This window comes from Cygnus atratus, chromosome 1 (genome assembly GCF_013377495.2).
Source record: "Cygnus atratus isolate AKBS03 ecotype Queensland, Australia chromosome 1, CAtr_DNAZoo_HiC_assembly, whole genome shotgun sequence".
Lineage (NCBI taxonomy): Eukaryota > Metazoa > Chordata > Aves > Anseriformes > Anatidae > Cygnus > Cygnus atratus.
In genome coordinates this window covers 100,700,601-100,725,122 of record NC_066362.1, presented here as the reverse complement: position 1 = coordinate 100,725,122, position 24,522 = coordinate 100,700,601, and the positions used below count along the sequence as shown (strand labels likewise).

At 43.4% G+C, this 24,522-nt stretch overlaps 2 protein-coding genes across 2 annotated transcripts; one reads left to right on the top strand and one right to left on the bottom strand.

Moving 5' to 3' along the window:
- Positions 1–1,259: 1,259 nt before the first annotated feature.
- On the top strand, positions 1,260–8,772 carry C1R (complement C1r). The gene is made up of 11 exons (XM_050713060.1): positions 1,260–1,396; positions 2,161–2,389; positions 2,618–2,810; positions 2,981–3,124; positions 3,283–3,479; positions 3,964–4,111; positions 4,195–4,316; positions 4,930–5,008; positions 5,449–5,589; positions 7,179–7,253; positions 7,489–8,772. The coding sequence occupies exons 1-11, from the start codon at positions 1,389–1,391 to the stop codon at positions 8,289–8,291; spliced, it is 2,139 nt and encodes a 712-aa protein (XP_050569017.1). The 5' UTR covers positions 1,260–1,388; the 3' UTR covers positions 8,292–8,772.
- A 2,517-nt stretch (positions 8,773–11,289) lies between these two features.
- C1S (complement C1s) lies at positions 11,290–20,485 on the bottom strand. Its single transcript, XM_035545621.1, has 12 exons — positions 20,400–20,485; positions 19,876–19,940; positions 19,245–19,449; positions 17,813–17,990; positions 17,415–17,540; positions 16,398–16,597; positions 16,084–16,237; positions 15,712–15,827; positions 15,405–15,483; positions 15,020–15,157; positions 14,440–14,514; positions 11,290–12,541 (listed from the first exon to the last, which is right to left on the bottom strand). Exons 2-12 carry the CDS (start codon positions 19,878–19,880, stop codon positions 11,745–11,747), a joined length of 2,073 nt encoding a protein of 690 aa, XP_035401514.1. The 5' UTR covers positions 19,881–19,940; positions 20,400–20,485; the 3' UTR covers positions 11,290–11,744.
- Between the last annotated feature and the right edge of the window lie 4,037 nt (positions 20,486–24,522).

The following is a 24,522-nucleotide window of genomic DNA, read 5'->3' as shown; positions in this document are numbered from 1 at the left end:
AGATACGGTGGTCTCTGAGTAAAAGCTTCCCTTCTGGTGGGACAGTAAGCCACAAGAACCTGCTCCAGTGCAGCACAGAAGTGAGGCTGCCCAAGAGTGTTCATCAGGCAGGGGAAATATTCGGAAACCAGGAAGTACCAATGTAATGTCCCCTGCTTAATCTTAATTCTGATGTGTGAGGCCATGCATTATTGCAGGGGCACTAGTTACATGTTTATGAGCTCTTTTCCAGATAATAATTCAAAGGCATTTTGATGAACAGGTTTTCGAGTCTTCAGTACACTTCCATAACTATCCTGGGAAAAAAAAAAAAAAAAGAAAAAAAAACTTCATTCTTTTTAACACTATTTTCATATCCATATTCAACATGTTTTTGTAGCTGTGGATTATTTCCTATAATTTCAATGCAAGAATGTAATTAGCTTCTCTGTATCCGTAATTCTAAGGGAAAACACTAGAATGGTGTTTTACCTGTTACACCAAAATCGGAAAGCCGTGAAATTTTAAGCTTCGTGAAGTTGGTAGTGCACAGTACAGAGCTTGGGCAGTGGCCTGATAAAAGCCTGAAATGTGTTTGTAAATTACTATCTTTTCTCATTTCCTCATGAAATAATGAAGGCCTTATCTATCTTGTTTCTCCTAAAAATGCTTCAGGCTTTTGCAGAACATGCAGCAGAGAGGCCTTGAAACTGAACTTATTATCAGAATGTTTATAATTCTATAGGTCTGTTCATTTCTATTAATACCTATTCAGCTCAAAAGTCTGAAGTTTCTTGCTTTCCCTGAAGAAGTTCCCAGTTCCCATCTCACAAATAATAATAATAATAATAAATAAATAAAATAAACAAAATAAGTGCTCTTCAGCAAACCAGAGCAGAGAAGACTACTTTTTGATGGTTTGATTTTTTAAAATTTAAATTAAACAATCTGTTTGTACTATAATTTCTGGACTTCTTCCTATGCCAGAAGACATCCAAGAAGGAGTGGGAGAGGCTATAGGACGACATCTTTAGGAGCAAACAAACTCTCAGCAGCTGCTAGGATGCAGATAGAAACATCGCCAAAGGTCTCCGGTAATCATTTTTTCTGCCCTTTTCTGTATAAGGGAAAGATGGCATCTGCCTGGCTGGGATTTGACAGCCCCCAAAAGCACTCTGAATGTTTCACAGGTCGGTGTCCGCACCGGAGCTACAGCAATTCAGCAGCAGAGGGCAGCAGGCGCCGGGATAAGAGAGCCTCGTCCAGTCCAGGCTGTGTGCATTCCGACTTTTCTCTTCCCACCCTCTGCCTCTTCCCACCTCTGGCGGGGCGAAGGGCTTCCAGCCGCTCGGAGCTCCGGCTCGGACAGCAGGCAGGACGGGAGAGGTGCGGGCACCGCGGAGGAGCGCATGGAGATGTGAGTGTGGCCAGCTTGGGAAGGGGGACACAGGGTGACATCTTTCCGGGAGGGAGCTGGATGATTAGGCTGTTCCAGGAAGGAGGTCAGAAAGGCTAAACACACGCTCCCTAGCCCTCCATTAAGACTTTGCTAGCACATAGGGTTTAGGATCTGCCCGTCTGGTCTTTTCATGAGGTCTGATCAATGAGCATGTTTTGGAGGAGCACTGTTAGTCCTGCTCCCCAGAGAGGGAGAGGGAAGGTCTGCAAGCTGAGAAAAAACATGAAAGCCAACTTTTGAAGAAGGGGGGCTCAGGCATGACCGGGTAGTATTGCTCCTTAGCAAACTGAGCTTGAGACCTTCAGACCCTGACCAAGTTAACTGGGCAAAGACCCTAAGCTATCTATCAGTAATCAGAAATGACCCACTGGCCCAGAGCCAAGGAGAACCACACTTTCACTGGTTCCAAGAAACCGAGCCCCATGACTGGTGGGAAGAAACAGCCATTGCTCAGGGAAATCACCTACGTTTCTTCAGACTGCTTCTTGGGCTGATGAATCTCTTTGGCTTGGATCACAGAGCCTTGCTGGAATTAAGTGCTATTGTCTTCATTTCAGCGGTTCTGCTTGCTCCTGAGTGATCCAAGCCAAAAGCTGGACCTGTAGCTAGGCCTCCCGTGTTTTTGCATTCTGCTAGACAGTGTGCAAGTCACTTGTGAAGTCCCCCCAATTTCAGATGACTGAGTTTTGTGCTATGTCATAATGTAGTTGCCATGTTCACAGGCACATTCCTTCTCTCCTGTGGGCCATCCTCTTTTTTGGAGTGACCAGTTCCAGTCCAGTGCCAAGAAAACTTTTTGGGGAAATCAGATCCCCAAATTATCCCAAGCCATACCCCAACAATAACATCAGCAGCTGGGATATCATCGTCCCAAAAGGCTATGTGGTGAAGCTGACCTTCAGATATTTTGACCTGGAGCCATCTGAGTCCTGTTTCTATGACTATGTTAAGGTATGTGGATAGATACCTGGGCCAGTGGGGAGGTAGAAGTGGGAGTCTAGTGACCCCTGCATGAAACAGCTGCTCATTCACAAGGCCTCCTGTCATGCTTCCCACAGAAGGAAGGAGCTTTATAAAGGTGGTAAGGGGGGAAAGAGGCAAGTTGTGGCTGGGTAATAGTGATGCATGGAGAAGACTCACTCTTATGAGACTACAGAGATTTCCCCTTAACCCTGACAGATCAAAGCAGACAAGAAGAACTTGGGCCGATACTGTGGTCAGCTTGGGTCAACCACAGGCAATCACCCAGGAAGAAAGGAGTTTGTATCTCAGGGGAACAGAATGCATCTGGAGTTTCACTCTGATTTCTCCAATGAAGACAATGGCACAGTCATTCCCTACAGAGGTTTCCTTGCCTATTACCAAGCTGTAGGTGAGTAGGAGATAACTTATCATGCCTATGTTGGTCCTACTAATTTCCCTCCTTGACAGGCAAATCAAGAGAAGGCTTGAGCAAGGATATGGATCTCTGTGTCCTTTCAGTGTCCAGCAGATAGCTTTGACACTGTCCTCCCATTATCCCAGCATCTCTTTTCTCTTCAGATCTTGATGAATGTGATCCTAACAATGCTGCTGAGGACAATGAGGGGCCTCGGTGTCAGCACATTTGCCACAACTATGTGGGTGGCTACTTCTGTTCTTGCCGGCCTGGCTACCAGCTCCAAAGTGACCACCACTCCTGCAAAGGTAAACTGAAAGCTTGAAAGATCAGATGGACTAAGGAGGGTCCCAGGGCAGGACTCCTTCATCCAGGAAGGGTGGGAGAAGTGTCTTGGGACGCAATTAACAGGGCAACAGATGATACAGCCCCACATTGTTAAATCTGTTTTCTTCCTCTACCCCAGTGGAGTGCAGCAGTGAGTTGTACACAGAGGCATCTGGGTACCTGAGCAGCCCCGAGTATCCCCAGCCCTATCCTGAAGACCTCCGATGTAACTACAGCATCCGCCTGGAAAAAGGCCTGTCTATCATCCTGAAGTTCCTGAAGCCCTTTGAGATTGATGACCACCAGCAAGTTCATTGCCCTTATGATCAGCTCAAGGTACTGGTCCATTAGGAAACCCACCTTCCAGCCCTGCTGCCAGGCCTGGGCAGGAACTGTGAGGACACCACTACTGGCACAGGAAATTTAGGATCAATACAAGAAGAATGCCCCAGAATGAGAAACTAATCTGTTTCCTTGTCCCTCCCTCAGCTCTCTTAATTGCCATTGTCCTGAGATCAAGAGGCCCTGGGTCACAAGCTCCTGGGAGCCAAAAATATCACCCTTCTTCCAGTTTTATCTTCCTTTGCTTTAGTCTCAGGATTCAAAGGGCTCTGATTCCCATGATGAAGGAGAAGCAGAGCTTGTGGTAGGCCAGTCATTTGTTCTGATCTGACAGTGCAGACATCAACAAAGATGAGTCAGACAGCCAGCTCTGACCACCATCACAGGCACTTTGGCAAACTTGGTCTGGATTGAGACAGGGGAACCAGAGCAAAGGCATGTATGTTTCTGTCCCTGTGATACATGTCTTTGTCACCAGATCCAAGCACAAGGGAGAGAGATTGGTGAATTCTGTGGCAAGGAGTCACCCGGCAGCATTGAAACCAAAAGCAATGAGGTGGACATACTCTTCCTCACCGATGAGTCAGGGTTCAGCCGTGGCTGGAAGATCCACTACACCTCAGAGAGTAAGATGTTATTCCCCTGAGACTACTGCAGCCTATGTACAGCATTTGTTAATAACCACTCACCTCATCCCATTTTCTAACAGAAATACGGTGCCCGCAGCCTGTCCCACTGGATCAGTTTACTGTCATCAGAGACCTGCAGCCTGTGTATCGATATCAGGACTATTTCATCGTCAGCTGCAAGACTGGCTATAACCTGATGAAGGTGAGACCCATTCTCCACTCCCTTCAGCCATTTCCTGGCATCTCTTCAGTCTGTGCAAGTCTTTAATTTCCAGTAAAATTTTCTTTGGAGATTTCACTCCTGGCAATCTTTCGGTTTCTGTTTTCCCTTGCCTATTCAGGCTTTTTTTTCCCCAGTGTTTTCTCTTTTCCTAGTCCCCTTCTTTGTGCATTTACTTTCTGATAAAGAGGCAAGCCCTGATAGATGAAAGAACAAAGATCCCAGGAAATATCGGTAAGCAAGTCTCTCTTTGGAAGGATATGAAAACAGACTGGAAGCAGAAAATGCTACCTGCCTCCCTACCCGTCCTAGTGCCAGGGCTGGGTAGCACCGCAGACCTGTCACGTTTTTATGGTTGCTGGCTGCTTATACCTTGGCTTACTATGAATAATTTGTAGCCTGTGGCAAACACAGGATGCAGGAAAGGCAGCAAAGGGAGAGGCCAGCAACTGGAATGGAGTGCTGCAGGGAAACTGTTGGACAGCGATGGAAAGATGGACAGATAGGATAATATATCTATGTGGAGAAGGGAATATAAGACTCTGCACATCCAGCAATGCTTTTTTTTTTTTTTTTTTTTTTCTCTTCCATGCAGGGCAGCCAGAAACTGCTGTCCTTCACTGCTGTCTGCCAGGCTGATGGAACATGGCATCAATCCATGCCCCGCTGCGAAAGTGAGTGAGCTGGGAACTGGGATAGTGCCCCTTGCTGTGGGTTATTCTCCCAAATACATGGGGAGTTCAGCCTCAATGACACAATTTGTCTTCAGACAGAGACTCATTCTGATTGGAAGGACCTGTGAAGGTCATCTAGTCCACTATTAACTTTTGTTACACCTCCTGCTTGCAAAAACTTAAATGTTTTCCCTCCCTTATGAAAAAGCATAGCATAACACAAAATAAGTCAATGGAATGTTATAACATTTAAAAGCTAAAGATTCCAGTTTGGGAGCCATTTCAGAAAAGCCACTCTCTGCCCCCCTGTACTAACTAACTTTGTACCTATGTACCATCCTTCATATCATGGCCACAATCCAAGTCAAGCCTAAACCTGCAGGTGTTAGGTCTGTCTTTGTTTCATCTCCTTTTTTTTTCTTTTTTTTTTTTTTTTGTAGTTGTGAACTGTGACAATCCTGCAGAATTGACCAATGGGGTATTCAGATATGTTAAGAAACCTGCAAACAACAACTACCAGTCAGTGATCGAGTACCAGTGCAATGAGCCATATTACCACATTGTCACCAGAGGAGGAGGTGGTGAGTCCCAATCCCACACAAATACTGAAATATGTTTATGAAAAGCCTTCCCAGATATCCAGTTAGAATTGCCCTAATCTCTGCTCCCCAGCCTTAGGGCTCTTGCTTTCCTCCTGCAAAGACTCTCCAACCTTTCCTTGGCTCTGCAGCATAGGTCCTGAGGATTGCTGTCTCAGCCCATTCCTACCCCACTTCATTCCCAGAGACCTTCACATCCCTCCTCCAGGCTCTTGTTAACTTTTGAGGAAGGTCTTAGTCATGATTCTCGTAATAGCCATCTATAGTCATGATTTATTTTTCTCTGGTGGATTTCATTCTTTCACCGAAACTTGAGATAATCAATAATATGCTGAAACTTGATCACAGAAGTCCAAGTTGCTACAGATGCAAATAAATAAACTCAAACTCCACTCCACTGTAATGCTGTTTACTCTCTTTGGAAAATTGTCCAACAGTAGAGACATCTAGGAACTAAATAACATACATGAAGAAAAAACAACTTGTATGTAGCAAGTCAGAAAAATTAGGGCAACATTCAAAACCATACATTTACCTTCTTTTTGCACCTGAGACATGATTTGATGACACAGGAGCTTAGGTTACAAGAAAAGTATAAAAAGTTCATGATTTCCACACCCTGACTGGTCGTGTAGCCTCCACACACACACAGACACACACAAGAAGTAAATTTTTAACCTGATTCAGTTCCTGGATATGGTTGCCAGCACAGACTCACAAACAGTTGTGCAGCATGCCTCAGAAAGCTGCACACTGGCATTGGGGTCAGGATCAAGCAACTAAGGGATACTTTAATTTGGAACTAATGTTGAATTTGATTATTTTTGCACCTGAGTTTAACTCCTTACTATAGAGTCAGAGCTCAATCTGACCAGGAGCAAGTAAATATCAGCACTAGCACATGTAAAATTCTGATAGAAAGTGATTGTGGTTTAGTCAATTGCCAAAGAGAACAGCAAAGAGTTTCTTGAAAACATTTAATACAGTATACATTGTATAAATGGCATATAAATTATTTTTAGTCACCAACACAAACTTTCTAAGAAAAACAATAATTTCGGAGGTTGTGGAATTTGCATTGAGAGATGACTCACAAGTTAGCTAACCTGCAATATAGCCTCAGAAGTAACTACTGATTGTGCACAGTAACAGATTAATCTTTTTCCTTGTTCTGGAACAAAACACTCTATCCTACTCTCTGCAAACAGCAGCGACCAGAGACTTGAATCTCAAATCCACGTCTCTACTTCTTCTCTCCCTTCTTTGGGCTAAATAAGGTCAAACAGTGCGCCGTAAGCATGTGAAGTTCACTCAGCTGGCTTTTTAGGCATTTCTTCTCTAAAAGTGGTGCCTGAACTTTCCTGTTCTTCACTTGGAAACAAGGTGCTTCGAGATGCACTGGCTCTTCCATATGGACACGTTTCAGACTATGCCACAGGCAGCTTTTCCTGGGAAAGGGTGCCTCTGGGATTTTAGGGCTGAATGGGACATCTTGAAGAGAGGAACCCCTTCGTTCTTCCCACCCTGTGCCTACAGGCCTGGGTCTCATTCACTCCTGTCTCATCCTACAGGCAGGTTCACCTGCTCTCCTGAGGGAACCTGGGTGGATCAAGCTGGCCAGGCGAGGATTCCTGTTTGCTTGCCAGGTTAGTAAAAAAACTATGATTTTTGACTGGTGTTTACTAATCCATACTTATCATCAATACCAAGCAGGGACAACGTGCAGGGAGGAGAGTGAGGATAATGTTGTCAGTGAGGAAAGACAGGGAAATTCATCCAGGGAGGCAAAAGTAAGGTGATGTGGAACAGTGATGGTGTAGGAAGGAGAGAGACAAGCCAGGAAAACAAGGGGTATCATGATCTCTTTGCCTCTCTCCACAGTGTGTGGGAAGCCAGTCAATCCTGTTGCTGAAATCCAGCGGATCTTGGGCGGCAAGCAAGCAAACAGAGGCAGTTTCCCTTGGCAGGCTCTGACTGGCATCCATGGACGTGGAGGTGGAGCACTCCTGGGCGATCGCTGGATCTTGACTGCTGCCCACACCATCTTACCCAAAGCGTCAGGAGGAAACAATATAAGCCTAGACCAGCTAGCAGAGGAGGCTAACATTTTCCTTGGCCACACGGACGTAGAAGAGCTCCACAAGATGGGCAACCACCCTGTGCGTAGAATCTTTATCCATCCAGATTACAACCCTAAAGATGAGCACAACTTCAATGGGGACATAGCACTGCTGGAGCTGAAACACCCAGTAACCCTGGGCCCTGCAGTACTGCCCATCTGTCTCCCAGATACTACCAACACCACTTTCTACATGGATGGGCATATGGGCTACGTGAGCGGCTTTGGTGTGGAAAAGAACTTTCTTTCAAATCATTTGAAGTATGTGAACCTACCAGCTGTTTCCCGGGAGAAGTGCCAGAGCTGGCTGGATAGTAAGAGTGGACAGATGCCTATGGTTTTCTCTGAGAATATGTTCTGTGCTGGCTTCCTCACAGTCAAACGGGATACCTGCCAGGGGGATAGTGGGAGTGTCTTCACAGTGTTAGACTCGGGAAGTGGACGCTGGGTGGCTACGGGTATCGTTTCTTGGGGTATCGGCTGTGCCCAAGGTTATGGCTTCTACACCAAGGTCCTCAACTATGTGGACTGGATCAAAGAGATAATAAGGGAGGATAGGCTCTAAATATTCCCAAGTAGCTGAAGAATCACTGATATCATGTAGATTTCCAGACGCAGCAAATCATATCCAAAGCTTTCGATGATGTCCTAAAGGCTTTTCAAACACAGAGACCATGTAACCTTAATCATGAGCACTTCTGAAAGCCACCATATTGTTTGATGAATTCTTGGTGGCACTGTCAAAAGTTACCAAAGGGTCTGTCCCATTAGCAGTTTGTGGGTGTTCTAGTTCTTCCAAAGGCAATCTTATTGTTGGACAAAGCTTTAATAGTATCAGAAATCTCATGACAGCAAACATGCTATTGTGTGAAGTGCTAACAATATCATCAGACTACTGCAGTCTACATTTGTAGTCCCCATTGTGTGGGAAGTTTGCAGTGCAGCAAACCTTCTTGAAGGCTGTGGTACTTTGTGCTGAGTACAGTGTGTATATGCCCATTGGCATCAGTAAGATTCTATGAATATTAAAATAATTGCTGGAGAAACCAGGTGTGTTATGTTTTTCTGTCTTTGCTTTTAACAACTACTAAATATTCGCCATAACTGAGAGCCATTTATGGACTTTATCTATATAGCGATTGCTCTATCTACCGCTAATATGTTTCCAGCTGTGCAAAGGCAAGTGGCGGTTGCTCACCTCTCACAAAGCTACCATTAGTTTACCCGGTCTGAAACTCTAGATGGCTCCAAGGGAGGCAAAAGTCATCTGTGTAATGCCACATTCAAAAGACAAGGAATGCAACAATCAGTCTTGTGGAGAAAAGATCCCAGGAACATTTCATGATCAGAATTTGCCAATCATTTTTTTATGCTATATGAAATAAAGCTCTGACTGCAGGACAGTAGCTCTAAACCGATTTTGGCTCAGAGAGATGTGTCTACTGTTGTGGATATTCTCTGCAGTTGTGTCTTAACTAGTTTTGTTACTGCAGAACGACCTACCTTTTTCTCGTGACAGAGGAACTCTGGATGTGAGGTCATAGTTGCCTTCTCGCTCTGTTTTCTGTGAGATCCAGCTCCAGATCTTCTCCAGTGTCAGGATTTCTCATTTGCTTTTAAGATAATATACCCTGGAGAGTGATCTGTGAAATTCACACCTTATATAAATTCACCTGTGATCTCCAGGAGTCAGTACTCTGTTGATTTTGCCATTTGTATGGGCAAGAGGGAAAAAGGACATGTAAATATAAGGTGTCCAGTTGCACAGGAGCCAGTTGTTGGGGACAGAAGGGATACTGAGGCATATGCAGTTGGGGCTATTCCATATTCCAGAAACAGAGAATTTCTGGGATGCTTGGTGAGTTCAAGAAACAAAAACATCAAAATACTCAACTCGTCAGTCCATGTAAAAATTGGGAACAAATAGGAGAAACCATTTTAAGAATCTCCTGCTTTGCAAATGGCTAGGAAAATTTGGGATCTGAGGCATGGAAAATATACAATTTGGCCCAAGTCCCTGTAAAAACTGTGACTCTCCTAGGAATAGCAATCCCAGCTAAATAGGTTTTTTTCCTGTTTCCTGCTCCTGGATCATTCAACCACACTTTTTCTCTTCTCCTCTGCTCTCCTGACTTGATTTCAGCACTTTGTCTTCTTGTCCTTTTCCAAAAAGATTGGAGTTAATCAGTGGGCTAGGGAGTAATAACGCAACGTTGCTTGCCTGAGTGGTTTTGTGGTCATAGAAGCTAAGAAAATGTCATACCTTAGATTGAAGGTCACTTTTTCAGAGCTTCTACTGGATTAATTTTTCCTGTATTGTACATTATTGGGCTGTTTCTTAGGCTATTATTAGGTGCAGAACCTTTCCCTAACACCCAGCCTGACCCTCCCCTGTCCCAGCTCCATGCCGTTCCCTCGGGTCCTGTCGCTGTCCCCAGACAGCAGAGCTCAGCACCTGCCCCTCCGCTCCCCTCATGAGGGAGATGCAGGCCGCCATGAGGCCTCCCCTCAGCCTCCTCTGCTCTGGGCTGAACAAAGCAAGGGGCATCAGCCACTCCTCATACGTCTTGCCCTCCAGATCCCTCAAAATCTTTGTTGACCTCCTTTGGATACTCTCTAATAGTTTTATGTCTTTCTTATATTGTGGTGCCCCAAACTGCACACAGTACTCGAGGTGAGGCCGCACCAGTGCAGAGTAGAGTGGAACAATCACTTCTCTCGACCAGCTAGCAACAACGATGTCCTTGATGAACCCCAGTATACTCTTGATCTTTTTGGCTGCCAGAGGACACTGTTGATTTGTGTTTAACTTGCCATCAACCAAAACCCCCAACATTGGCTAAGATTGCAGCCTGAATTGTCCAGGATGGACAGTTCCCTTTTGTGCTCCAAAAGATGAAAGCTGAGATGAGCCCACCTACCTAGCAAGAAGAACAAATGTCTATAAAACTTCATACTACATTAAAGCTGGTACATACAGATATACAAATGAAAAGCATTCAACATCCTGTAGGTCACAGGATTGTGGTGTAAGATACTTCGACAACAAAATAACATTTTGCTTGTTACATATATTAAGAAATTTAAGGTGTCTGAGTTGAATGCAAGAGTCTATATCAAGTATCCCAAGGGTTGCACACATCCTCCTCGCTGTTTCCTAGACTCATAAAAATTTAGGCAGAAAGAAGAGGTCTCCAATCCAATCCTGTGCTGACAGTAAGAACAACTTCAGAGCTTCAGGGCCTTGCCTGGGCAAGTTCTGAAGATATCCAGGGACAGAGATTCCCCAGTCTTTTGTAGAACTTGTTCCAGTTGAATGAACTTTGAAGATCTTATGCTTAGCTTGATTCAGAAGTCTGCAGTCCTTGTTGCTGGTAATGGTTGGTCAATGAGCTGCAACCAGCTTAGAAGAACTTCGTAAAGACTCAGGTAGAGAAGTAAGGTAGCAGAAGCTACAGCTTGACAAAAGCTGTCAACATGTTGGTTCAATACGTGACTGGACTCTTGATTAAGGGAGTTTCAATGAGAAATAGGTCTAGACTGAGAATAAGACAATACACACATGGGAAGCAAATTTGGACATTCTTTAATGCTGTTAGATATTCTGAACAATACAGGAAATAAAGAAATCAGACACCAGGCTTTGAACCTACCCTGGAAACCAACAATTATTCTCTCTCATCTTCATTGTAATCTCCCTGTCAGGTAGGGCATGAGTAGTTCTTCTCCAAGTGGGAAAAAATGAGATAGAAGAGATGAGAGGAAGCAGAAGAAGGCTCCTTATGCAGAATAGCATCTTCATGTTATGTTTCTATGAGTGGAAGAAGTAAGAAAAATTCCTTTCCCAGTCACAATGACAGTGGGGAAAACCAATACATATTCCTGACTCTCCACTCAGCACAGACACAATGAGTTGTCCTGTTATACACAAAAAGTGAACAGGATTGTAGCCAGCCTTCCTACCAGAACAGATGACCATCACATTTAGGAGGTGTGACTGTGCTAAAGGGAGAAAGAGCTAATCCTGTAAAGCTTCTGCATCCTCATGCTTACTCATGGTCTCTGTAATCCAGTCCAGGTAACGTACTACCTTGGTGTAAAGACCAAAGGTACCACATCTTGGTCCCCAGGAGATCAGCCCAGCCACATAGTACCGGCTATTATCAAGAGGATCTTGGATGGAGTAGGCTCCACCACTATCCCCCTTACAGCTGTCCTTGTCACCACCAGCACAGATCATATTGTCAGTGAATCGGTAAGCACTGGAATCAGCAGGGCCCTCTGGTTTCACAGAACGGCACTTGTCCATGTCCACCACAGGAATCTGAGCCTTCCAAAGATAAATAGGTAGTCTTCCTTTCTCCTTTTGTCCCCAGCCAGCAATATAGCCTAGAGTCCCTTTTTGTAGCTCATATTCAGGTGATTTACCAGGAAGACAGAGGGGTGAGATGTTTGGGCCCATCTTCACAGGATCCTTCAGCTTCAGTAGCGCAATATCATTATCGAAATCGGTCCTGTGGTAGTCTTTGGGCTGCTTCTTCCAGCCCGGATGGATGAATGAAGCCTCTGCAACCAGCTTCTGGGCATCCCGGTACAAAGATTCTCTACCAACATTGATTACACCAACAAACATGTCAGGCTTGTCAAATCCCTCCAGCACATGAGCTGCAGTCATCACCCATCTTTCAGAAATGAGCACACCAGCTCCTCTTGGGTAATCAAAATACACCTGCCAGGGAAAGTTGCCCTTTTCTGCACGGGTGCCTCCAAAAATCTTTGCTGTCTCTCGGATGGGATTACTGGGCACCCCACAGACTAGAAGGAAAAGGAGAAGACAGGAACCAGATGAGAGAATTAGCAGTTACAAATAGGTTTTCTTTGGCACTACTAAAAAGCCCCCAGTCCCCTCCTTTCTCTGTCTTCTAAATTATTCTGGTGCGGAGTAGCCTTTGTTTATATTCTTTTATAGAATTTGCAACAAGCATTTACAGAGAAATTCAAGAAAATTCAAGCAAAAATCCTATCAACCTTCAATTTAGGCTGAAAATGCTTGTTCTCAAATTCTTGTTCTGGAAAGTCAAATATTCACACCATTGTCAAACAGCAAGTGTTGGGTATGCCAAAGCTCACAATTTCATTGCACTCTATTTAGCATTTTTACTTTGCTGAGTTACATTCCGTAGGTATAGGTAAATATTTTTCAAATATTAGAAAAAATATTTGTTTAAGTTCTTAGAGCTACGACACTACTATTTAAAAGGATTTTTTTAGGGGGGTTGGAGAACTACAGATAGTCTCAGTTTAAGTGCTCAGATTTGTTATTGAAGTTTTACCATTTTCTCTCTCCATTCTTTTAGTATGTAAAATCTTAAGCAAAGGGTCAAAAGAGATCCTGTATGTGAGTCTTGTTGGTGCAGAGGTGCTCTGTGCTTTTTGAGTAAAATGTTCTATAAGGTCTTGCAGAATGTGAGCATAAGGGCAAGAATAAGGCTGATCATTCTTACGTAGCTAGGAAACTGATTGCTTTACACATCTGCTGATTTACATTGAACCCTTAGTCATATTGACAGAGATTAAGGAATTATAGCTGGTAGGTAGCTTCCAACTTAAATGAAGAAGAAGAAGGGACCTCTCAATGTTTCTAGTTTAACACCCTGCTCATCCCTAACTGCCCTTCCCCCACCATCCTATCCATAAACCAGGTTGCTCAGGGGGTTTGCCAAGTGGCTTGTGAGCATCTCCAACAATGGTGATTACCCAGCATCTCTGGCCAACAGTTCTAGTGCTTTGGGGGAACATTTTTCCTTAAATACAGTCAAAATTTACTTCATTGCAACTTGTGCTCATTGCCACTTATATCACTGTGTCCTTCTAAGGACACTATCATATATATCACTATATTGCCTTGTATCACTGTGTCCTTCTAAGAAAAGTCTGTCTTCACACTCTTTGTAACCCCCTTTTAGGTTGTAAATTCCCTGAGTTTCATTTTTCAATTTGTCTTTTGCACTACGCACTGTCATAGTCCAAGTCATCTTCCGCTGCGTATTGTAGTTTAAAATGCCCATGAGGTTTTGGGGGTTTGGAGTAGCAAAAACGCATCGCATACAACTAGCAGTAGGGATGCCGCCTCCTCTAAGAGTGGTTGATAAACTGAACAGTGTCCAGAATATAAAAGATTTTAAATCCTCTATATGAGCTGGAAGTTAAGCCCCAGCCATAACTACCAGTAGTCAGGAGCAGTAGTACCCATGCACTTTCCTCCTCAATTTCCCTTGTGTACGAAGAGAGGATGAGAAAGTCCTGGATAGGGATATTGCTTAAGTATTCAGACCCACTGAGTACTGTTAATACTGAAGGACATGTGCTCTTTTAAGCATTTAGGCTTCAAGTGAAAGCATTGTAAGTCTTTTCCTTGTAGTGCTGCATCATTAGTGCCCAGTGGACAGCTGAACCCAGGGAGGGTTTGAAGAGAAGCTACGGCTCTCAGCGTAGCTTAGGAATGACTGAAGAAAGAAAGGTCTGACATTGTTGGACATTTCTTTTGACCCATAAACCTTTTTGATACCTTCAAAACTGTCAGAGATCTAAAGCACCGAACAACTTGAGAATGTGCACACTTGAAGGAGGGAAAGCTGGTGCAGGAACAGAAAAATGAACGAAGTAGTGGTCTTCACATACTACATGCATATATGCACGGGTTTTGGTAGTACCTGCAACACATTTTGGTAGCTCTGTTCCCATTTCTTCATGGATCCATTGTCCGCTGGCTGAGCATTCATACACCACTTGGAAAACACAAGAAAAAAAGAGTGCAAGAAGAATACAATTGAGATGAAGAGAGGGTAAACAGTGTTACTGTATAAGATGATGTATTAACCTTCTCAACTCCAAAGAAATCACAGCTTGGTAAACATTGCTGAGATCTCCCTAGAAGTAGACAACCCCACCAGGATGCTTCTGCCCGTTTTGGAGACACCTCATCTAATATGCTTCTTGAGTCCTTTATTTCTCTACCAGAAATGTGTGGCAAAAATCTCCATGGTTCATACACCAGGCAAATGGAGATAGGACTTGCTGATACATCTAAGGTCAACAGCCCAACCGTAGACATTATGACAGTGTATTGAACACAAAGGCAACACAAAATTACTGCTTGCAACCCCACACCAAAAAGAATCTTTGTCCAGTCTTGACCTGATGGGATATAATACCAGTCCCATGGCAATGCCAGTACTATTTCTTAGGCCTTTCACCAAAGAAATTTGCTTATGTAGCAGACACAATACTTACCTTCCCCTTTGTTTTTTAGGGTATAGTAAGGTGCGTTACAGTGATACCGGACGGCAGCTTTGTACAGAGGCTCATGAATTTTGGAGATGTATTCAACTTGTCCATTTTCAATAGGAAGTGGCTCACCACAGTTCACAGCTGTAGAGAAGAAAAAAAATGATCAAAGACAATTGAAGGGGCATTTCACCCAACAACCTGATTATTCTATAGTATGGGGAACTACTCAGCTCCTCTGGTCCCTGTATGGTCATCCATGCTTACTTCCTCTGTTCTTTCAGCATGCTTACATATCAGTCTTTCACTGTCCTACTAGTGTGGAGATGTGCCTAGAGCCTAAAGACTCCATTTCAGTCTGCTTCCTACAATACAGAGAGAGTTCACTTACGAACACAGCTGAAATGAGAGTTGCTCCATTCACCATTGTCCTGACAGCTGGAGTGAAAAGTCCTGATGCTGTCTTGTTTCTAGGGAAAAGAATACGACCTATGTAAGTAACTGGCCATGAAATTTACCTGTAATGGGCACTTCAGTGAAGGGTCCTCAGAATGCTGCAGTGGCTGGAAGAAGTTTCCACTTTCTACAGGTGTGGCAAAATCTTTGAGTCCCAAAGGTGCTCAGGACACCTGATGGAGATGGCAGCAGGAAGCTGCTGAGAGGGGCAAAGAGGGTATATGCTTTTTTGTGTAACTTACCACTACAATTTCATAGCCTTCCACACAGGTCACCTTCACACTGTCCTCGAAAGTATACCTGTCCTTCTTTGGGTCAAGAACAGAGTTGGAGATGACACTCGGGGGACAGGTTATGGCTTTGAAAAGACAGGAAGAAATCAATGATTAACTGGTTCAAGATTTACTCTCCTTCCAGTTCCCAACTTCTTTCCTACCAGTGATTATTCTCCCTAGTTAACAGGCATCCTCTGTTTAGTTAATAGCTCCTTAGCTCTGACTAGCAAACCCAGCACCTGTGAACATGTTAACATGATGTTGTACCATGAATCTGATCTGGAGCAAGGTTTCCCTAACTCAGCAGCAGAAGGAATACCTTCCCAAGTGTTTACTCACGATCTGCATAGTAGCGTATTTTCCAGCCTTTATGCTGTACTGCCTGGTCTGTTTGGAAGATTATGTCAAGAATGTTGTTCCTAGTCTTGATTTCAGAAGGACCTGGGAATTTGCTGCCACAATAGGGACCAAAACGCCTTTCTCCAGAGACAAGCTGGGAAAATAACAAACAAGAATAAATGAAAAAATACCAAATGTATTCTCAAGAACTTCAAAAGGCAGCGTAGATGAAATTAAAGTTAAGCAGTCAGAGAGTCTTCTGAATATGAGGACATTGAGGGAAGACCCAGACCTGTCTCCCACCCTACACCTACCGTTAAGCTGTCATGGCAACTCCCTTTTGAGTCAGCTGGTTCCACATCGAAGTCCTCGCTACGTATGGTCAATGCCACAAAGTAGCCTGGCCTCAGAGCCACTCGGTACTCGCACCGTGAGTTCTCTGGGTACTGATTGGGATAGTTTGGGCTAGCAATCTCCCCTGATGACTCAGTGAAGACATTTCCACTGCAGTTCACTAAGGAAGGAACACAGTGAGGACTCAGGAAGGAAATGGTTCACCTATGAAGCAGACAAGCTTTCCTTCTTTCACTGCTTCTCCAGTCTACCCAGTCACCTGCATTAACCACCTCTCAACACTGCATCTTTCCAAGAAATTGAACACCAGGGCAACTCCCTATCCAGTTAGCCAGGGACTGTAACTTCTAGTGGACTGAGCTACCTTGCCTTCCTGTCAATTCTTTGGAAGACAACTTCTTGGTGTTCTCAATACTTGCGAACAGCTTCAGCATATCATTAATTTTGCTCAGTCTTGCATAATTTCTTTTAGTATCCTCTATTTCTCCCTCAGTTTTTTTGTTTTTGTTTTTGTTTTTAACCTTCCATCTGTGATTTAGGCTCTCTTCTCTCTTGTGCAGGTTCTCATTTTATACCCCTTTCAACATGTCACGTTTGTGACTTTGCAATTTTTTGATTTGAGCCAATGAGCACCTTGGCCATTTTTGCATCTTCTTTGAACTACCCTGCTTTGTCAGGAATTAAAAGATTCACAGGTAGCAGTATGCTAAGAAGGGTTTCCATCACAGACTTTAGGGAATGTCATTTAATAGTTCCTTGATTCTCTTGATACAAAAAAAACACAAATGTTAAGAATATGTTAACAGAAATTCACAAAGTCTACCTCCAGTTCAGATTTGCATTGGGATGTTCTTTTCTTTAAAATATATCTGTCATGACTGGTTGTGAAGGTTGATAGAGAACGTCTTCCAAGTACAATATCTCACTTGACCTAAGCTAACTCTTGCTGTTGGCCACAGTTCATGTAGATCTCTCACCTCCACATGTCTTCTTATCCTCATAGAGGAAATACTCTGGTGGGCAGGTACAGAAGTAACCTCCAATATAATTATTACAGTAATGACTGCAAGGTTCCTCCACAAAATCCGTGCACTCATCCAAGTCTGCAAGTGTGAAAAGAAAAGATGTCAGCCAATGTTAGTGAAATGGAAGCTAAGGGCGCAGGGAAGATGGGAAAGTGAAGGAAATAATAGTGACCAACAAGGAAAATGTATCACTGAGGCAGCACGTAGACTGGCCATATTGGAAAGCAGTCTTGCCTGCTTGGATTTCTTTTAAATAAGGCCCTCCTGTAAGGAAACCCCTTCTGTCAGCTTTCCTTCTCCTCCTAGTCCTGGACACTACAGAGGTTGAGAGGATCCTGTTTTAACCTTACCCACTGCAACATAGTAGGCTGCAAAACCAGTGAAATGCTCCTCATTGGAAAAGTCTGATTGGAAGGTCATAGTCAGGGTGTTATAAGGGACACGGAATTCCTCCACAATCAAGGAGCCAGGGACACGAGGTTTCTTTCGCCCACAAAGCACGCCTTCAACATGGCCACTAGACAGGATCTGTGGAAGAATGCAGAGAGGTCTTATCTTGTTACTGGAATATGTGTAATTACCAGTGCTTGAGTCTTTCAGCTTATAAGCAGCTAACTAAAGGCTTCTAAATTGCATGCATTTGTCACGACATTCATGTAGATATCCCAGGGCACAGCGATGTCACACAGTTAGCAGAAGGGTCCGAGACTACTGTGTAATCCACAGATCTGGACAAGGCTGGAAGACCAGCAGACAGCATTCAACGGAGCAGAGTCCCTAGCAAACAAGTTTCATGCCATTTGTAAGACGCTTGGGGTGTGCTCCCTATTACTGACTTCCCAGCTCTGAAATACCTGTCTTCATTTTCCAGATACAAATTAAGCCAGAGAATTCTTTGTTAACAGCCTTTCCTCAGGCCTACTTTTACAAAAAAATTGAACACTTTGTTTCAAAACCCTTCACTGGCAGGCTGCAGAGCATCCTAACAGGTACATTGGTTTGTTGCAAAGGACATGTTATTACATCTCCCAGCAGAGCCCATTCATCCTGCAGTCCCACCTTGGTCCTTCTCCAATGTCTCCTTCTTGTGCTGCACCTGATCTTATTGCCCCTTTTCACACTTAGCTATTGCAGCTGGGATGTTCTTGTTTCTGTCTTTTTGTGTGGAAATATTTTATGTTTTGTGCCCTGTAGAACAACATGGAGCAGGCACAGTGAAGCTCTAAGTTTTAAGAAAACCGTGGTGCATAGATTGTGGCAACAGGCCACTGCACTTTGTCTGAGTACCCACTATCCATACACAGATCTCATGATTGTTTTTAACTTCAGTCATTCCCAATAAATATCCTCTTGCATTGAATTGTCTAGGTCTAGTCATGGACTTATTCTGAATAATTTCATGGACAGAAAATCAATGCCCTTTCTATGAAAATGGGCATTTTCATGGGCTTTCATACCTGTGGCTCACTGACCTTGCAATATGTGCCTTGCAATACGGAGGTGTCAGTGATGGAATCTTACTATGGGTATAGGAGAAACATGGGGATGGTGGCATAGCCAGGACACTCAGAAGGCAGACAATGCTCATGTAGTTAGGAAGCAAACTCAAGTCAATTTAGGGATGGCTAGTGCACATATATTCAGTCATTCAGGCTGTTTTGGGCTCACATCAGGAAGGATGTATCTCTTCTTCCAGCCCCGAGCTTTGTACACAGCTTTGCTGATCTATGCTATACCTCACCTTCTTGTCTTTTTCTCACTTGATGAGAATAGGGACAGTACCTTCACAGAGTCGTATTCACAGTTCTGCGATGGTTCAAGATCCATATGTGTGAAATAAAGGTGAATACCATATCCTGGAGGGACCTTGATTTCCCAAGATTCCTGCAGATCATTTGGATACACCTGAGGATAATTGGGTGACAAGATCTCACCATACATGGAGGCTGCATCAGCCCAGACAGGGAGACAGAAGAAGATAAGGTACCTGAGAAAAAAGGAAGATGATATTGCAGAAGTCTTCTCTGTCCGCATATGAACACAGTCCCTAATGAAAAGGCTAGTCTTTGGCTGTATGTAGCACGCAGCTTAGCTCCTGGCTTTGGAGTTTTAATGACCAGTGCTGTGGCTGTGTGGGGTTTATCTTTCTCCTGTAGCCTTTCAAACAGGACTACGTTCTCCATCCTGCTCTCTGCTCCTCTCCAGCTGTAGAGGAACTAGTAATGCTGCAGAAATTGAACAGAAGGGTCTTAAATGCAATCTATACCATACTTCACTACCTTGTTCTGGAAGCTACTTGGGCTACAGACACATTCAGATTTGAGAATCAGTACAATACTACAGGAAAAACACCTAATTCATAAAATGAAATTATTAATAAAACTGAGTTCCCCATGGAGATTCAGTAACTCACCACATCTGGAAAAAGCTGATCTTCCTTTCTGAAAACTTGCAGGAATTGGACTTTGGAGTTATGGTCTGGGACAAAAAAAACAATGTGATTGATTAACGTTGCCTGTGCTTGTGTGTGTCTGCTAGGCAGGTCAAAGGCCCTAACACCCCAGCTTGCAGAGAATTCACCAATGATTTGCCTCAAAAGCAAATTTATATCACTGCTCTTTCATGCATACAGCAACCCCAAGCTTCAAGGAGGGATGCTAGGCTCAGTGCTGACAAAATGGGGCAGGTATCTCCAGCTTGATACTCACTGATACTCACCTTCTCCCCTTATGTTCATCAGTGTTTCCAAAGATCATGTAGGCATATAGCAAATCGACAGAAAGCACCTCCCCCCCGAAGTACCCAATTCGTTCTCCCCAGCACCCCAAAAATTATGCTAAGACCCTGGGCATGGGGGAAGCATGCACTGACCCTTCTAGCTGTCAGCGACACTCAGGAATATTTTCCTTTCCCGTTTCTAATGCTTGCAATATTTACCTTCTCTCCCTAGTTCGTGTCTGCTTTTCTTCTCTCTTGCCTTCTCTTTTCTCTCTTTCTCTTTTTCTTTTTTTCTTCCTGTTCCCACCCTCCAAAAGGATCCAAGCCTGTGGTCTGGGTAAGAGCGCTGTAATCTGCAATAGCGCAGCACCCCCTAGCACCAGGATGTAGCTTCCAGTTTTCTGTGTCAGCTGCGATGCGGGGAAAAAAAGCTTGCCGGCTTTCGGCAGAAAGGGGAATTTCCAAAACAAGTTGCACAACCCCGTTGGCTCAGGCTACGTGGGGGCGTGCACCGATCTGGTCTATAGTACGGATTTTCGGGAAATCAGATGACTTTGGGGAAAAAAGGAGTCGAACGGAGTTTTCGTCCTCTCTCCCTCTTCCCCCTCCCCTTTGAAAGTTATGAACAAAATTCAAAGGGTGTAGCAAAAGGAAAGACCACATGAGCACACAAGAACAGGTCTAATGCTTTTGCATGGGGGAAAAAAAAAAGAAAAAAAAAGTTTAATCATCTATCCAAGAGACCACTTTGCTGTAATCCACTCTGGGACTGCAACCTGGTGGCCACAGGGCTGCTGCCATTGTTCTTCATCTTATGCTTGAGACCCATTTGGGGGGAATAAAATAAATAAATAAATAAATAAAAACAGTGGCCCTTCAATATCGTGCCTCTCTGAGGCTACCAACAGGAGTTAGGATGCATTGCTCGACTATTTTTTTATTATGGCCTCACTCGTATAAGAACTTTACTAAGAACACCTAACCATTTCTTTATAACTATTTACCGAGTGAACATGATGTAAAAACAACTGTTCACCAGGCTTAGCCCTGGAGCAAGTTAGATCTAAGACCTTTAAGGAAAGGAGATTCACAATTTACGCCGGGTTGGGCCCTTAAATCAGCCAATGACCACAAACCAAGCCAAGACCAAAATACCACTGTGCGAGCTAAAAGACCTGTCACTAATACTCTAGAAAACCCCTCCTCCTCACAAACCAGCTACATTGGGACAGGACTATAAACGAATGTGTAAAACTCCACTACACACTCTGCACTTTAGAAGCAGCACATCATGCTCCAGAGCTTGTTTTGGCCAAGAGAAAAAAAATTCACGTTTCAACAGGCCATAGGTAAAGTGTGCTAGCAAAGCCCATGTGAAAGACTCCTTTATATTGTCAAGGGAGAAAAACACCTACAGATGAATCATAATTGACTTCATTGTAGTCAGCAAAAAGGTTTTACTTGAATAACGTGCCTAATCTGTTTTCTTTGTCAAACCGAGAATAGGTAGAGAAAGAAAATAATTTGTCATCTCACCTCTGATGTCTCTTGGGATCATATCATGATGTTTCTAACTGGAGTTTTGAGAATGGGGAAAACAGTGATGAGAGACACACAACAAATATCAGGGAGACGTTTTATCCTCTGAACTGGGCAAAGACACTGCCAGTAACTCTTCAAGTCACAATGTCATTTTAAAATGGCATGGCAGAAGTAAAACAAATGAGTGCTGATATATTTTGCATTATATTTGTCATGTAATCACAAGGGAATTGTATATTTTCATATGAACCTGACTCAACTGGTCTGTAGCAGTGGTAAATTGATATGTGTGTGAATATTAATAATTCTTAGAAAACCAAATACCTATTAAGAAGAAAAAAGATGGGTGAAGTTAGTTAAATAAAAAGGCAGCTGCACTTTGTATGGGTACATATCTTTGTAATGCTAACTATTTATGCAGAAGAGCAGTGATATTGATGTATATATTTAAATTGAATAAACATAAAGCATTTGTTTGCGTATGCCTTGGTCTGTGTTGTTGTAACGATTCATAAGATGAAACAGGTAATATATTTTACAATTCACTGAAACTATGTCAGAAACTACACTAAATAATAGTTCAAAAGAAGCAAAATCATAAAATTGAGGTCAATAAATGATACTATTAAAGTTGCCAATGCACTGTAATTCTGCTCTGAGGCACATGCATTCTTTTAAATTCCTAAGTTACATGACCACATACTACTTTTCCCAAAGTGGTGCTGCTTCCTTCATTGTGTAAGACAAAACTTTTCTTAAGATGAGTCAGAGCTGTGTAGCTACAACCTTCCTGCCAGATGCTCTGAAGAGTAGTAATGTTCATGTTTTCGTAAAATTACTATCTCAAACAGGCTTGACTGGCTTGTTCACCACCACCGTCCCCCAGGAAGACTGGAGGAAAAAAAAAAAAAAAAAAAAAAAGCTTTTCCTGATTTCTTAAGAAAAGCCACATTTTTTCCATTTGGAATCAGTGAGTCAATACATAAAACAGAGGGAGTAAATATTAAAAGTGAACACCTAACATTAATTAGGTGAAATCCATCAGCAGGGAGCCAAGGATATGCAAGTCCCCGAGACGAGCCAGCCCCGCGAGAGGGCAGCAGAGACCGCCGGGTGCATCCCCGGCTGGGCAAAGCTGCACGAAAGACCGGAACGCCGTCAATGGAAACGAATTTGCAGAAGCTTCAGCAGCGACATTGCTTCATCAACAACCGAGCATACGTGAACTTGAGGTTTGACGCTGGCATCAGCGTCATAAAATCACTATATATTTACAGGTTTTTTTTTTAGGTTATACTTCCTCCTCTCAAGCGCAGCAGTGCCTTGACTATTGAAAGTAATAATAATGATGAAAAATAATGGCACTCATCGTGATCTGAGTCTCGAAATCAGCTACTATGCTCTGACCCGAAGTGGTTATCTAGCATTTAATCTAAACAGGTCAAATGTAGTTAGTTTCAAGCAACTGAAAACAGAACTTTCCAGCGGAAACTGTTAGGCAATCTCAGGAGCAGATGCTGCTTCTAAAACCCTTCTGTGACAACAACAAATTGCAGAACCAAGTCTAAATCTCACTATACATATAGCTAACTGAATACAAGCCTATTCAAACACTAGAGTGATTTCTACTTATTTTACAAAGAGTGGACATCTCAAGTTACTCTGTGCACTAAAGGCGTGTTTCATAGGTTTGTTTCCCGAGCTACTTCAAGAACATGAAGGACCTAGACCAGAAGTTTCTCCAGCCCAGCATACAATGCCTTAACGCTCCTTTTGTCTGCAATTGCATGTCAGAGTTGTGGATGGACTGACAGAAAACTTCAGAAGAACACTGGTGGAGAGTGACTGCAGTCCAGAGCCATTTTTGCTGGCTGCAGATGTGGCCTCCAAAACCAGAAGGAACAGCTTGCCCTTCTAAAAGCAGGGGTTTTTATCTGCTGGGAACAAGAGTTCTGTCTGGTCAGAAGATGCAGTCTTGTGTGCAGAAAGCTAAACTCACCGTTGTAAGCCCTACTGGCAAGCCCAGCAGAGTACAAGTGGCCCGAGGAAAGGTAAGGCATCCCACAGAAACAGTGGCATCGTTGGTGCCAAGGTTCAACCTGACCTCCATACCAAGGCCATTGCCACAGTATCTGCAAGAATCCTCCATGTATGATTTCAGTTTTTATGTAAAGGGGATGAAGAGGAGCAAGGAAAAGGAAGGAATGAGGAAAAGGGAAGGATGAGGGGAGGGGAAGAGAGAGATGGGGATTTAAGGATGGAGTTTTAAGGGCTAACATATGGTTATCTTTCCCTGGGATATTCTCCCATTTTCAGCTATATAAAGCTTAAAGACTCACTGAGGCAGAAGTCATATTTGCATCTTACTGTTTACATGTCCTCAATGGGTCTTTCTTACATGAATGTTCTCATCACTTTTTAACTCATTCATGGACTTTTAATGACATGATAATAACAATCCCTTATCGGTCAACAGTACAGTCAAGCAGGATGGAAACTTTAAGAGGTTGTAACTCCAGAAGAAGTGTTAAATCTGTAGGATAATTTAATTTTATCAAACATTGGAGGAACTTTGCTTACGGAGTGGATTCATTCAGCAGCAATGCCAGCAGGCCCCTCTCTCCAATCTGGCTCTCCATTTTCATGAAACTTCTACAAACACAGCAGTTTGAGATGCACATTCCTGGTCAAATATGACCAGGGGTGGGACAGAGTCAGTATGCATCCGTAGACCTCATTGACTTGAGAAACTGGTCCAAAAAACATAAATGTCCAATTAAACAGTCAGTGCTTGGACTTT